The sequence below is a fragment of the Homalodisca vitripennis genome, chromosome 1 (genome assembly GCF_021130785.1).
Source record: "Homalodisca vitripennis isolate AUS2020 chromosome 1, UT_GWSS_2.1, whole genome shotgun sequence".
Classification (NCBI taxonomy): Eukaryota; Metazoa; Arthropoda; class Insecta; order Hemiptera; family Cicadellidae; genus Homalodisca; species Homalodisca vitripennis.
Window position 1 is genome coordinate 194,412,792 of NC_060207.1, and position 16,108 is coordinate 194,428,899.

At 35.5% G+C, this 16,108-nt stretch overlaps 1 protein-coding gene across 1 annotated transcript in view; it reads right to left on the reverse strand.

Moving 5' to 3' along the window:
* LOC124352981 (Bardet-Biedl syndrome 1 protein homolog) overlaps positions 1–16,108 on the reverse strand; it is a 30,673-nt gene that overhangs the window by 13,994 nt on the left and 571 nt on the right. The window contains exons 2-6 of the mRNA XM_046802745.1: positions 13,601–13,763; positions 12,541–12,640; positions 11,361–11,635; positions 10,838–10,975; positions 3,030–3,245 (exon numbers count right to left, since the gene is read on the reverse strand). Coding sequence (XP_046658701.1) covers positions 3,030–3,245; positions 10,838–10,975; positions 11,361–11,635; positions 12,541–12,640; positions 13,601–13,763 — 892 coding nt within the window. The remainder of the gene's footprint in view (positions 1–3,029; positions 3,246–10,837; positions 10,976–11,360; positions 11,636–12,540; positions 12,641–13,600; positions 13,764–16,108) is intronic.

The following is a 16,108-nucleotide window of genomic DNA, read 5'->3' on the forward strand; positions in this document are numbered from 1 at the left end:
CAATGTATGCTTTTTAACATACATGAGTTGTCTAGTGCGAAAAGTATTTTTTACCTATATCCTGAGACTGAAGGAAAGAAAGGGAGTGATGATGTTTCTTCTTTCCTACACAATTTTGTCTATGAACATCTGGATGAAAAAATTAGGACACCTTCACATATTCTGTGACTCTTGCGTCGGGCCAGAACAAAAACTTCACAATGATAAGATTTTTACATTATCTTGTTTATGAAGCAAAGAAACTTGACTCATCAAAGTAAACATTCCCTGTGCGTGGCATTCATACATGGAATGCGACAAGAATATGGGGGCCTTGTCAACACAAAATCTAAGGCAGAACTTCCTTCAGATTGGATTGAAGTTTTTGAAAATGCTAGAAAGAACCCTTTTCCCTTTAAAGTTGTGAGTATTGACAATCAATTCTGTAGACAGTGGACAAAATTCTTGGACACATTATATATGAAAAAATGCCCATTTGCTACCAGGACTATAAAGGAGCTTAAAATTTCCAAGGAAGGCAATGGTAATGAACAAAAATTGATGCTGAGGAGTTCTTACTATGCAGCGTGGGACAAATGTTCAATCCTGCCAAAAGAAAAAAACCCATTCTTCAACAGTTATGTGCTGAAAATGAATTTCTAATGCCAGAAAAAATCTTATGATGGTAAGTGAACATTTTAAAGAACCTAATTTAACTGTTAAACAATTTTAACTTGCTAGGCCTTATTGCAATTTATTATTTTGGTTACAGGTCCACTGCCTATCAAGAAGGCCAAATACAATGACTTGAATGATTTAAAGATATTTTGTAGTAGTGCTGCCCAAGAATACTTCACCAATCTTCCCCATTTGGATGAATAAAATTAGGGTCTTAAATGAAGCAATCCAAATTAAATTATATTTTCAATGTGCTAAGTTTTATATGTAAAATAAATATCTGTATTATTTTGGACTTGGGTTTGTGTTAACTATCCCTAGTCTCAATCCTCGTTTAGTACGATGGGGGAAGAACAGGCAGCTCAGTCCGGGACTGAGCCTGTTTTTTCACTGTAAAAAACTGTACTTTAACCAAATATTTTAAAAACGTTGATGTTAATATTTATTTTTTTTAAATACACAATTAAATAGTGAAATTAAAAGAGTTAAATATTAACAATAGCATTTAAAAAATAACCTGACTTAAAAAACTAACTTAGAAAACTAGACTTTAAACTTTAAAATCTATTTCCTGAAAAGTTTGCAAAAAATGTGACTGAGCTTGTTTTTCCCCTGACGTCTTCATTTAGTAATAAATTAAAAATATAACAAGTTTCGAAATATTTTTACAGATTTTTTGTCAAGTAATTAGATTACATTAAGTTGATCGATAAAAGTCACACTGAGGAAATTTCATATCATAGTCGGATTGACGCCCTAGTCGCAAATTTTGCATTTTGGTCACCCTAGCAATTTAAGTTAGACTCAACAATTAACAATTATTATCCTATAACGGTTTTAACAGGATAACTTTTATTGGTTAAAAATACTATCCTAAACGAGCTTTATCAGGTTCAAACTACAGTATCTTTATTTGTTTTAAGTTGATTTTTGACCGCGGCGCAGTGGTCATTTCAATGGATTTGCTAAGACTGATAAGACTGAGTAAATAATTATAACTTAGCAGACTTGCATTTACTTAACGAATATAATTTTAGTTCTTTTCACTATACTCCTTGGTGTTTTGAAGGTAACTATTAATAACAGTAAAATGTACCATATTCAAATTATTACTATTAGGCCTATGTACAGTATATATTTTCAATAATACACTCGTGGTTTCAGTAAAAATTCTTTACAAGGTTTTGATTTCTGACTCAATTACTTATAAAATAAACAATTCTCAAAACAACGAACGGTATTAATTTATCGCTTCGATAAATGTGTCCACATGTTTCCGCTGCGAACCACCCCCTACCTAGAAGTGGTTGATGTGAACGCTGTGGATGATCGAGTCAGACAGAACAACTTGGCAACACTGTAGCCGACCGGTCCCGAAGAGCCCCGAACCTCGGCCATCGCTGCCGGGTCTCAATACCCTTCTGTCTTTAATTCAACTATAGTACTTCTTATCATAATGCTCTAGAACTATGGCTATTTCATCAATTAAAAGAGGATGAACTACAGAACTTCCTTTGGCAGCAAAATGGTACACAGCCTCACTAGAATAACTCAGTATGCGATTGGTTGAAGGTATCCGACCGCTAGATTGACCTAAAGGGGCCTAATGACAGAACTTGTTTTGCATGGCCTTCACGTTCACCCAACCTGTCGCCATGTGATTTCTACCTTTGGGGTTTTATAAAGGATTGTGTGTATATGCCTTCACTACCAGCTGACCTACCCAACTGGTTTTTTCAAGAAACAGGATTGAAGCAGCTATTACAACAATCACTCAAGACACATTGAGCAAAGTTTGGGAAGAACTGGGCTATTGACTTGATGTGTGCCGTGTGATGAATGAAGCTCACAATGAACACTTGTAACTTGAAGGTATAACTAATTGAGCTGCTCTTTAATTTCATGTATTAAATATAAGTTTATATAATAAACACTACAAAACGTTAACACTCTGATATTCATTTATAAACACCCAGTAGAATTTTTTGAAACTTCAGTCACCGAACAAATTTAAATACAGATACATTCTTATAAAGTTTAACAAGATGTGAGAACTAAAATTAATACTAGAACACCGACACAAGGTATTTAAGTTTTTTAACGTTTCTTTAAATAATTTATTAGTTTTATATCAGGCACAGGTCTAATATATGACAGATGGAAAACATATTACATTAAACAAATAATATATATAAAACTGATCACACAGAAATTTTTGACAGTCATCAATATATCCATAACCTAATTAAAATAAAATATATATATTCCCACAAGTTTAACAGTAAAATTATTAAAGAACACAGACAAATATACAGTTACAACACTCATTTTCATAAAATTGCCTCATTTTACAGCTTTTCATGCCTGCATACCTTGAGAGAGTAACACTGCAAGGTGTTGTCCATGTTGGCTGTGACAAAGGTGCGAGCCACCTGCAGTACGCTGACAGGACACGCAGGCAGCTGTGTCAGTGTAGTCACTATACCAGCACGCATCACACATACTGCCCCAGTCAGAGATACCAACAACACGCTGTAGTCCACAGTGTACAGGCCAGAAGCACTCAATAGGTACGCCACGAATGTCAACTGTAAAATAGCAAACGTTAAATACACTAATCTTGTGGCAGCAAATACTAAATTCTAATGAGTTTATGTATATTAAATTACTATCACAACATTAGAACACAGAAAGTTGACAGTATAATGATAAACCTCACGAGAAAATATATAATTAACGTTGTATAACAAGTTCACAAAATAAGGCAAACTTATAATAAAAATATTTACTTAAATTATATAAAACTCAGCATTCCAATATAATTAAATGAGAAAAAATGACAAAATAAAAACATTGCAAGAGTATTTAAACAACACTAATACTAACTATGAAAAATATAAAAAATTGTACTCCATATGCATCATCTCTCAGGCAATAGAATAAGCCATTCATACCCATCCCCACTATACACCACTTTTGAGGATAAATATATTTCTAGCAAGCTTTTAAAGTATATGACAGCGGCTATAACCTTAATATGATCAGGAAATTATTTTATGAATTTCATGCCTATATGTGAAGCAAGATGTTCACTAGCTCAAAGCCTATGCTGGGTAACTCTACACCTATCACGAGCCTATGTCTCAAAAGTTGTAAAAACTACTACTATTTATTATCTAATTAGTTGCCTCTATTAAATTTAATGTTTGAACTACTTAAAGAGAATTCTCTCTAATTATATGGCTCTCTGTTTCTCAAATTCATTATTACTCCAATTATTATCTGAAGAAAAAACTATCTCTAAGGTGCACTATTTGCACATCAACACAATACTATGGTGGGGGGAAATTATCCTGCAATACACCATTATCATAATAAATGAGTAATATTTATATAAATTTCTAAATAAATAAATGCACAAGGTATTTTGCTGCACATGAAATCCAAATGGAAGTTCCATGTTAAATTCCTATCAAGATATATATCTTGTATATAGTGCTAGCCTTGAGGTGGAACGCACCGGAATGGTGTTCTGGTATCTCCGTCAGAAAAAATTAGCAGGTTTGGTCTGTGTGCAAAACTTTCCCTAGCACCTCAGAAATGTCCGGTTCTGAAACCTCACATTTTAAACATTTCTGAGAGGACCTGAATAATCCCTTTTTTCTTAAGAGTATTCCATACTCCACACACCACCAGGAGTTTAAGTTCCATCACCTCTAGTTCTAGAAATTGAGTACTATAAAACTTTTATATGGCCCGCGTCAGATAGCAATTCTTCACTCTATTTCTTATTATGGTAGTTTATTTAACTTCTAAACAAAATGAAAACGCTCTTTCTGAAATTTCCAGAACAGGTTGTATGTACATTCAGGGCCGTCCGAAGGGGGGGGCGAACGGGCGGTCGCCCCGGGCGCTGCGGGGCAAAGGGGCGCCGCGCCGCGGCTAGGAGGTGCCTTACTCATAGTCAATATTAAATTTGTAAAACAAAAATTTCAACGATATTCTACTATATACATACAAACCCCCAATCCGGTGCATTAATATTTGTTAAAAAGAACTTGGTTTGAACCATATACTTAAAAATACTGTTTATTTTTTAGTAAGTTAAGTTTGGCAAACACCGCGCGGCAAAAAACAACTTAGACCATTTGGCAACACCACACTCGCAACTCCAACTGTCACTGTCATTGCGTCTACACCGTATAGGTTAGGTTGCATTAAATCTCAGGCGTGAGGAGCTCGTTTGCTAACTACTCTCATGTGTTTAGTGTTTGTAGAGACTTAGAGCTGTGAAATTAAGCGAATGTGTACGTGAGAGGTGAGCTTCGTATTGTATTAGTACCTACATATACAAAAGCTACAGACATGTGGTAGTTAAATATGTGGTTGGTTGTCATATGTATTGGTAATAATTATGTAAATGTTGTTTCGACCAAGGTACTATGTGCACTCTAGCTTGCATGTCGTAGCGTAAGCATAAAAAAACTACGCAACATGTAGACCAACAGATTTAAACATTATTTTTTAATTTCAATTTTAAGTAAACAAGCATAAGTTTTTGAAGAAGTTTCATTTTATTTCAGATTATTTTATTAAAATGTCTAAAAAACTATCAGGTGCTCAGAGACGAAAATTAACAAAAGACAGTGAATAAGCTCACAAGTGCTCTTTTAAGTAAAGTACCCAAGTTGACAAAATTCTTCACAATAGCTGAGGGCACTACCCAACAAACCTACTTCATCTTTACTCGCTACTTCAAAATACCCAGGACTTCGACCATGAATGTGAACAAGACCTAATTTTAACTGAGGTAGAGGAGACTGCTGAAATACTGAAAGAGGAAACTAGTGACAAGCTTAAGAATGGAAACTGTTGAAATGTTAAACTACCAAAATAAAAATTTTTCAAATGACCCGTCAACTTGGCCTGAAAATTTAACTGTCAGAGAGAGAGATGAAATCATAACAAGGGGTGCTCCGTCATTTAAAAAAAAGTAATGATGACTATCCACTAAACAGTGAAAAGCGTCATTTTTCAAATGATTTTCAATATCGCCATGCAGAAAATGGCGAGAAACTGAAAAGGCGGTGTGTTAGTTTATTCTTGCTCTTCTGATGCAGTGTTCTGCTTTCCATGTCGTTTATTTGACAATAATCCACACTCAAGTTTTGGCAAAAAGCAAGGATTCAATAATTGGAAAAAAAATTTCATGAGCGAGCTTCATCTCACGAAACGTCATCTGAGCATTTTAAGTTTACCCAGCAATGGATTGAAGCTGAACGTAGAATCAATCAAAATGCAGCAATTGATACTGAGCTCATGTGCCAAATACAAAAAGAAGCCGAGAGATGGCAAAACATACTAAGAAGAATTATTGCTATTATTAATTTACTTAGCAGAACACAACTTGGCTTTTCGTGGAAACTCAACAAAACTTTTTACAAAAAATAACGGAAAACTTCCTTGGCCTTATCCAGTTACTAGCAGAGTTTGATCGGTTATGATGGAACATTTAAGATGCATTGAAGAGAGTGAATATCGAGTTCAAATGTTAAGTGTCAATATTCAAAATGAGAAGGAAACAGGATTTTTCCGGACATTTGCCATCATTCAGTGAAACAAGAAAACAGTAACACTACGTTTCGAGATCTGCAATCTGATCTCTTCTTCAGGTAAAGAACTAACCTAATACATAATTACAAACTAGGTTAAAATAAACAAATCTTACTAAAGCGTAATCTTACCAAATCTTAACGCCATTGGTAGGAAAAACTGACTCTTTCATCAAAAAATTCCAGGGATTTCGTAGAGAAGTCAAAATCCCCTAAAGTTGACTGAAACTGACAAACTGGTAAGTTTTGATGTTGAAAGTCTATTTACAAATGTACCAGTTCCAGAAACTCTCGGAATTATTAAATCACGTCTCAAAGAAGACCAAACATTAAAGGATAGAACTAAACTTCCCGTGCCAGTAATTATGGGAACTGTTAGAACTATGCACTCAATGCAATTATTTTGAGTTAGAGGGTAAAATTTACCGTCAAGATGAGGGGATGGCAATGGGTTCTCCACTGTCTCTCTATTTTCGCCCAATATCTTTATGGAGGAATTCGAGCGAAAAGCTTTGGCTTCAGCTCAGTTCAAACCGAAGATTTGGTGGAGGTATGTGGATGATACCTTTGTTATTTTTTCTCATGGAGACATTGAATTAAATAATTTTTTGAATCACATTAATAGTATTTCTCCTTCCATCCGCCTCACAATGGAAGTGGAAGTCCAAAACAAGCTTCCCTTTTTGGATGTGTGTGTATTAAGAGATAGGGATGTCCTTAAGACAACTGTTTTTCGAAAGATAACACACACAGGAAAATATTTAAATTATCAATCCAACCATCAAAAAATCTGTCAAAGAAGGAGTAGCCTACTCGTTGTTTGATAGAGCAAAGAGCTTGTGCTCAGATAAAGATGGACTAAAAGAAGAATTTAAGAAAATTGAATCGGATCTCAGAAGCAATGGATACCCTCAATTAGTAATTAATAAGTGCAAACGAACCAGAAGAATCATTCCTGAGTCAGAAAAACAGAATTGTGATAAATTTGCGTTTATGTCAATCCCTTATGTGCCGGGATTATCGGAGAAAATTAGAAGAGTAGGTAGAAAGTACAACATTTAGAACCGCGTTCAAAACACACAACACTCTTAGACAAAGTCTCGTAAAAACAACAAAACCAAAAAATGGCACACAGGATTCCAAAAAACTGTGTTTACAGTATAAAATGTAGCTGCAATAGGGAATACATAGGCGAGACAAAAAGACCACTAAACGTAAGGATAAAAGAACACAAAGAAAACACGAGAAAGGGTTTCACAGAAAAGTCAAAAATTGCACACCATTGTTGGTCCGAAGAACCATCATATGAATTGGGATGAAGCCCACATAATACATCGGGAACCACATTTCTTCAAAAGGAAATTAATTGAGGCAAACATACATTAAATTGGCAGACCAACCAATCAGTCAACCATCAGTCGAGATTAGGCCCGCTTTGGTTGCCAATTCTAAAAAATGAACTAAAGAGAAAACCAAAAGTATCAAACGGATCGGATATTTGTAATAAACCAATGCGGAGTCACAATATGGTTTTAAGAAGTTCATCTCGCATGAACCAATAATAACGAAAGGGCCCATTCCTGTTCCCCTTCCTTGTATTTCCGCCATCATCTTGTTTTAGCCAGCCGTCACGATTGCCATTGGCTAGTCCCTCTGGTCAGTCGTAGGTGGTTAGTAGACGAGTGAAGACGTATTGTGACCTGTATTCCGTAGTAGTTTAGTTTTAATGATTAGTGTTTTATATAGTTTTGTATTAAGTGCATGTCTTTATGTTAGTGAAGTTGACAACAACATGTAGGTTGTGATTCCTGACTTAGGCGTGCCACAACGCTTTAGTAAGATTTGTTTATTTTAACCTAGTTTGTAATTATGTATTAGGTTAGTTCTTTACCTGAAGAAGAGATCAGATTGCAGATCTCGAAACGTAGTGTTACTGTTTTCTTGTTTCACTGAACGATGGCAAATGTCCGGAAAAATCCTGTTTCCTTCACAATCCTTCCATCGTCAAAAATAACCTTTAAACAAAGAATTCAAAATGAGTTGATAAACTGTCTGGCAAAGGAGGTGAAAAACAATATAATCGAGAAAATAAAGCTGTCACGGTACTTCTCAGTTATGTTGGATTGTACGCCAGACGTAAGTCATAAGGAACAAAACATCTTCTCACCATTCGCTATGTTCACGAAGAAGAGGAGATCGATGGTGAAATTGTTATTGAAGAAAGTTTTATAGGCTACACGATTACTGAGGAGTCAAAACAGTGGGAAGCATTGACTCAATTGTTAACAGAAGAGGTAGAGTTATGTGGTTTGGACATGAGTAACTGCCACGGGCAAGGGTACGACAATGGCGCAAACATGGCAGGAGCTAAAAAAGGGGTCCAATCACGAATATCCTCAGAATATCCTTTAGCTGTATTTACACCCTGCGGATGCCACAGCCTCAACTTGGTTGTTGCAGATGGAGCCAGATCATCCGTCAAGTCTAATCTACTTTTTTGAATCCTTCAAAGGATTTACACTATTTTCACATCATCTCCAAAAAACGTTGGTGCGTTGTCAGTGACCATGTTAAAGGTTTAACTTTGAAAAAGGTTGTGAAACAAGATGGGAGGCTCGAATAAGTTCTGTATCTGCCGTTCGATTACCAGTACAAAGACGTCCTTGACGCTCTTGTAGAACTGAGTGAAACTGTCAATGACCCTACAATCTCATCTGAAGCTAAGTCCCTCCAAATTCACATGGAAGACTTTTCATTTCTGGTTTGCCTTATTGTTTGGCACGATGTTTTGTTTTGAGGTAAACTTGATAAGTAAAAACCTTACAAGGTAAAAGCACTGATATTGCTTTAACATCAAATCTGCTGCAAAAAACTTTACAGTTCATAGATGATTTTCGTAAAGACGGTTTAAATGACTCAGTTTCAAAAGCCAAAGAGATTTGTAGTGAAATTGACGTGGAACCATTGTTTAAAGAAAAACGCCAAAGAACAAAAAATAAGCTTTTTGATTATGAAAGTAAAAGTGACTACAAAGCAACCCCAGAAGAAGAATTTAAAAGAAACGTTTTCTACCCACTATTGGACATTATGCAGGCTTCCCTAAAGAAAAGGTTGATTCAGTTTTCAAACCACAACTTGAAATGGGGGTTTCCTATACGACCTTAAAACAACTCCCTCACGCAGAAGATTTGAAGGAATGTTGTGTGAAAATTTACAGAAACACCTATCCTTTGGGCAAACCTCTGACATAAGCGGAAAAGAACTTTATCAGGAAACTCCTTCATGTCAAAAATATTGTGAATGAAGTAAGCCTAGCTAAGGCAACCCCATTACAAGTTTTAAAAGTGATTAAGAAGACAGACAGAAAGGGACCTATACACAAACTTATGGATTGCACTTCGAATCCTTCTAACTATTCCCATATCTGTTGCCAGTTGTGAAAGAAGCTTTTTTAGTAAGCTTAAATTAATAAAAACCTACTTGCGTTCTTCAATGTCTCAGGAGAGACTGTCATCCCTTGCCATGCTGTCTATTGAAAATGAAGAATGTAAAAGGCTGAAGTTAGAAGACGTTATCAAGAAGTTTGCTAGTGCAAAGGCCAGGAAAGATTTCTTTTAAAAAATAAAACTATCTCTGTCAAAGGTAAATAATAGTTATGACATTAAGATTGAAATAGTTATGCATTGCGTTTATATCTGTTACTACTATTAATAGCCCTAAAGTATTGTATGCCAAAGAGCCCAAAGTAATAATTTCTTTATATCTATGTATATAGGTCTATTCAGTATTCTATTATCTATTCTAAAACATGTTTAAATGTACATATATAATATATTTGGTATTTTGTTACACACAGAAAACTGGAGTATTTATTTACATATAACAATTTCCAAAAATTCCTTATCACTTGGTATGGCTGTACTGACGAAATGTAATTTTTTATGTGGGGGCCCCCAAGGCATGATTTGCCCCGGGCGCATTAAATACTGGGGACGGCCCCTGTGTACATTTGTGATTTATGTGATGTGGTTTTTTTTTGGGTTTATTTCTTCACACTGTTTTTGGTTGCTTGCTAGAATATTTTGATATAAATCGCTCTTCATCATTAGTTGTGATTAAAATTTGGGTATATTGTTTGCTGCTTTTCTTTTGAAGTTGTTCCAAGTTTCTGGCCACACTGAATTTCTCATTTATAAGTACGGTTTCAACTTATGGCAACACAGCGGTTTTTGGATAGCAACTAATATGGGAGTACCTAATATTTCAAAACATCTAATATGGTGAACTGTTTGAGCAACAGCATCTGGCAATAGCTCAGTAGTGGTCGACTCCACCATTGAGAGAACTGTGACTTCAATCCCCAATCACACAATTGCCACACCCTTGGTCACTAGTCACAAAAAAAAACCAAAATCCCTCAAAATAATAACTTTTGATTAGGAACATTAGAAGCAAGATTTTTCAACCATAATTGTTATCATTTAATAATAAATATCAACAGCAACTGCTTTGAGAAATCAGTAAATTATATTTAAACTAACTGAAGTCTAACGAATGCCTGTACTCACTGGGAACGTATCGGCGATGGTGAAGGCTTCAGGGTCCAAAACGAACAGCTGTTTGCTTTCCGTCGCCAGCACAAGACACGACACTGCCTTATCGTCCGCCACATTCTTCTCTATTGTTGTCATACAGGTGATCACTGTCTGAACAGAGTTTTATTTTATGAACAGACTGAGTTATTATTGGTGACACTAAATAAAACTTCACTACAGTATGTAAGATTTTTAGCTGCTCGGACTATGTTGTTAACGTGTAAAGTCTTGTTATATATGAATTACTATAGAATGGGGTTTTAAAAATGTAAAAATATTAGCTTTGATTAATTCACTGCTAAAAGGCTGATCGGAAAACCGAACTGCTAGCTTCAAATTTGTAATGATCGTATGACCTTCTTCACAAACATGTCATTCACTGATATCTAAAGTAACAAAAATACAAATTCATAATATATAATGAAAAATGCTAACCATAGTTAAGTTTGTATCTATCTGTGAATTACAATGGTAAGTACAAAACTGTATAAATTACCTGCTTTTTGATAGAACAGTGTCTATGTTTGAACGCAAACTCCTCCCGGGCGGCAGGTTCGAGAGCCAACAACATCTGTGATGGTGCGCTCAGGTTGGAGTAGCCCAACTCCTTGCTGAGATCCTGGAGCAGACGTATTAACTGTGTTGTCTGACTCTTCTGGCGCCACACATCTGCTTCAAGACTACTGCCATCTACCAGCGGCAGAGAGAACTTGAAGTAGGGCCGACAGTTCCGGTAGACCAGGACATTAGCCCCACACGCCACTGCAATACCTGCACGACCAACCATACTTTAATAAGGATGAAAGAACGCAGGAAATGGTGCAGGAGAAGAACGGTTGGAACGAACATAAAACACAATCAGGGCCTGTCATATGTTATACATTAAGCCACTGTTTAAAATTTTTCTTTATGCTTTTATCCTTCAGAGAAAAGACACATACAGACAGAGAAGGAAGAGTACGAATGCATTTACGACAAAGAGAGACAAAATGACTAGAATAGAAAGAACTAATTTTTGTTTTGCCAGACAAGGTTAAGAACACTTATTTCTCTCCAACACAAACTGATGTGGAAAGTTAATAGGGGAAATTAAGTTACAGTATTGTCTACTGAATAAGAATTAAATAGCTAGATTTGAGCATAGGAAGTTTTGTAACAACTTGTTCTGTAAAACCCAGCATGATTTTTAAAATAATCCTTAGGACTCATTTAGCTCCTTATGATTTTCATCCTTTCTAGACATGTTTGGATCCCACTATTCTCTCCGATCCCGTTAGTGTACTTTCACTCTAGTTGCCCTCATACCCCATTACCAAAGTTCATATGACCGAATTAGATAACAGGAAGTCATTTTTCTCTACAGCAATTCAGAAATAACCACTAAACCAACAAAGAATAGAGACAATTTCCACTAACTAATTGAATGCAATAAGAGAATGATTTAATTGTTCCTGTTATTGTAATTTTCAAACAATCTCACCATTGATAACTGGTTATGTTATTTAGTCCCTTTCTTCACGTATATCTACACCTCAGCCAAGGTTAATGACACAATACTCCACTTCTTTTACAGACTGCATGGTTATGATGTTGCTACCAATTACCCCTAAACACTCCAATCTAACCATAATTGGATAAAAGATGTACAGGTATAACAGTGATGCTAGAATACTAACCTGGAATACGAGGCTCATTGTTGTCAGTGTAGATGGACACAAGGGCTGACGGCGCATCTAACAGTGGTACCTCACAGGCCAGACTGGTACCACTATATACCTGCCAACACCAACTATATAATAGTCTCCATGAGGATCAGGAAGGCATGTGGATGTCCTCTCACAAAATTATTCAATATAAGTTGGAACCTCACATTAACCAGTATTATTTGTGGTTACATGAACAGTAGTAAAAATCACTAACTATCAGGTTAAAACATAGCTTAATTGGTTTCGACACTACCTATTTTGCTTTAAGATTAATAAATAATAAACTGAAAGTTATAAACTGTAATAATAAAATTAAATGAAAACTGGCTTTATTTTGAGGCAAAGTTAGGGCTGTTTTAGCCCTCTCTTCTACTCTACCTCGAGATATTATACATCCTCGTAATACGAGACTAATAATAATACAAACTAAAAAAAATAATAAACAAAATTAAAAAAATAAAATAAGTTCTATGTATTATATATATATAACATAAAATGTATGTTAAAGAAGTTCATTAAAAATTTTGATATATTAAGTTACTCTCTTAAAAACTAAACAGTATACTAAAAAAATGGGAAATTAATCAAACTGTAAAACACCATTATTATGTATTGTAAAACAAAGTAAATTAAAACTTTAATATATTCAATTAATAAATCTGATTATTGATATACTAGAAAAAAGTTATAGTACTTACATAAAAACTCACTCATTTAAACATTTACACCACCTAACCACACACAGGCAATACAAAGGCACAACTGACCACCCCAACATATGGCCCGCAACAAGTCCTTGATCATCACCCTAAAGCAGGTACGGCTCTCAAAATTTTTGATATTGTTAGGGAGCGAAGCCACAAATGGCATGCTTGAATATTGGAACTGTGTATTGTGCATATGTATTGCTTTTTTAACTCTTTTTCCTCAACCTACCAAACACCCTTGGCCAAATACGGGTATATTAGACAGTGGAAAGTACCAAAGTGATGACAGATTTTTACAATAACAGAATGTGATCTAAACTAACCTTAAGCTTGACATGAGTGGACCCACTGCCTGAGTCTGCCAGGATAAGCTTGTAGTTCTCATCTGCACTCAGATCGGCAAGTGTCATGCATGATGAGAAAGTCTGAAGATTGGCTTGTGAATCATTGAATGCATCGATCCACAACTGCTGAAGCTGAATGCTTCTGAAAAGCCCAATAGAACATTTACTAAACTCTTTTTGATCTGAGACATTCAAAGTCTTTATGCGATAGTACGGTGCAGTTTCTGTTATCATGATCAAGATGCACATCAGTCTTACCTAAATTTATGAATATCTCCGTTTCATCGCTGGTCGGTACATTTACCTTATTAAAGAATATTTAACGCTTAATGGTCGGAGATAACGTAGGCTAACATAGAGGGCTGCTGGAGCGATTGCTTGCCAGACCATTCTCGATGGCCCTCTTTAATCTATATTCACTCCATTATAATTAAGAAAATATACTGTAAATTTGGAGATTCCATCTAGGTAGATGTGGATATAAAATCAATAAGCTGCTTCTTTCAAATTTGTTCTAATCTGATCCTGTTATATCACTGCAGCTCGTGACAAGTTGAAGTATAAAAAATTGCCTAAAAAGTTTCACAACAGATAATACTGGCCTTTGATTTCTTTGTTGACAACTCATCAGATCAATTGATGTTATTGAAGAGGCCCAGGACTGCCTAAACAAATTAGTCTTGGGTAAAGTTATGTTTCATGAGAGGGAAAAGGCAATCACCGCAAGAGTGTTAGTTAGGTTTCTGAATCATGTTTTTGAGATTGTTCTTTGATGTTTTCTTGATACAATGCTGGATGTAGGCAGTATCTCAGAACTGAAAGTGGTTGCTGGAATTTCCTTTCCTTTCATTACGGTACTATACCAAATTAGTTGTCTTAATGATCTCGAAATCACATCCTATGTCAAAGTAAAAAATTAATCAGATAAAACACCTCTGCCCAGTTAAGCCTTGATTCCTGAAATGTTCATTTTATTGAAAACATGGTCTGCATCAGACTATGATATAGTTATCTTTATGGATATAATATCATCATATCATAACTTCCGCAAATGGATTTAGGAGGACCAAAGATGGATAAAAAGAAGTGGTGATCCAAGACGTTAGACTCTAGATTATAGAAAGCGTATCCCACTTTTTATCAGTATTCTCCATCTAAACCTATGCTCTCTCCCTGTTACTGGTACTCCCCCTTACTCACATCTAAAATCTTTAGGTAATAAGCAGAGTAAGACTAAAATATCGGCCTCTCCTCTGAAAAATACCTACTATTGAATTTTATAACCGTCAGTAATCAAAACATATCTTTTCTCTCTTTACTCTAATAAGCGCACACTTTAAGACTCTTCAATGACCTTCTGTGGTACTGCATGCTGCTCATAAGGAACTTCTTGGCAAAATACAAATATTACATTATATATTTATAGGATATTGATTACAGTCTATTTTAATCTTGTTGACTGGATGATCTTGTGCCCTAGTTACCAGGCACAGAGATTGTGGAGTCCTGGAATTAGAATCCTTCATCAAAGCAAACAATCTAGCCCAATTTTTTGAAACAAACCACCTCAAACTCAATCAAGAAAAAACAAAATGCATCTGCATCCAAACAAAACAAAAGAAAAATTCAAAAAATTCCTGGACTCCTAGCTTGTGCATAGGTGACAGGGAGATGGATGTCACAAAATCAGCAGAACTGCTGGGGGTGGTATTGGATGATGGGTTAGACTGGAATGAACAGTTGGTCAAAATTGAAAGCAAATTAGCCAAAGGCGTTTTTGTCCTTCGAAACCTTGCAAAACTCAAAAACAACCAATTGGAAAAATCTGTATACCACTGTTTGTTCGAGTCTCACATCTCTTACTCAATCATCCTGTGGGGGGGCTCAGCCTCAAATCTCAAACGAATTTTTACTTGGCAAAAAAAGGCCATCAGAGCCATGTTGGGCCTGCCTCCCCGCTCACATTGTAGTGATCACTTCAAAAACCTAAAAATATTAACAGTTCCATGTCTATATATTTATGAATGTGCCTGGTACATAAAATCTCAAAACTTAGAATTCATAAAAAATAGTCATAATTACAATACTAGATTTAAGAACAATTTCTCAATGCAACATAGGCTTACTCTTTTTGAAAAAAAAACCAAATTTCTCTGGACTAAAAATTTATCAAGTTTTACCACTAATAATAAGAACAATCAATTGTAACAAAAAATTCAAGAGTGAGCTAAAAAATTTCCTAATAGATCAATCCTTCTATAGCATAGAACAATTTTTTGATCATTGTAAAGGGCTGGAACACCCCACCCTACCCTAAACACTGTCCCTCCTATGCAGGGCAGTTTTGGACCTGCAGAAGCCCTAAGATGGGCCAACTTCCTGCGGAAACAAAAGTATCAAGTAAGTAAGTAAGTATGATGTGATATGGTTAGATTTAGCCTATCTGTAACAGTATAAGTAGTCGGTTTGATTCAAGAGTGTTAAGAG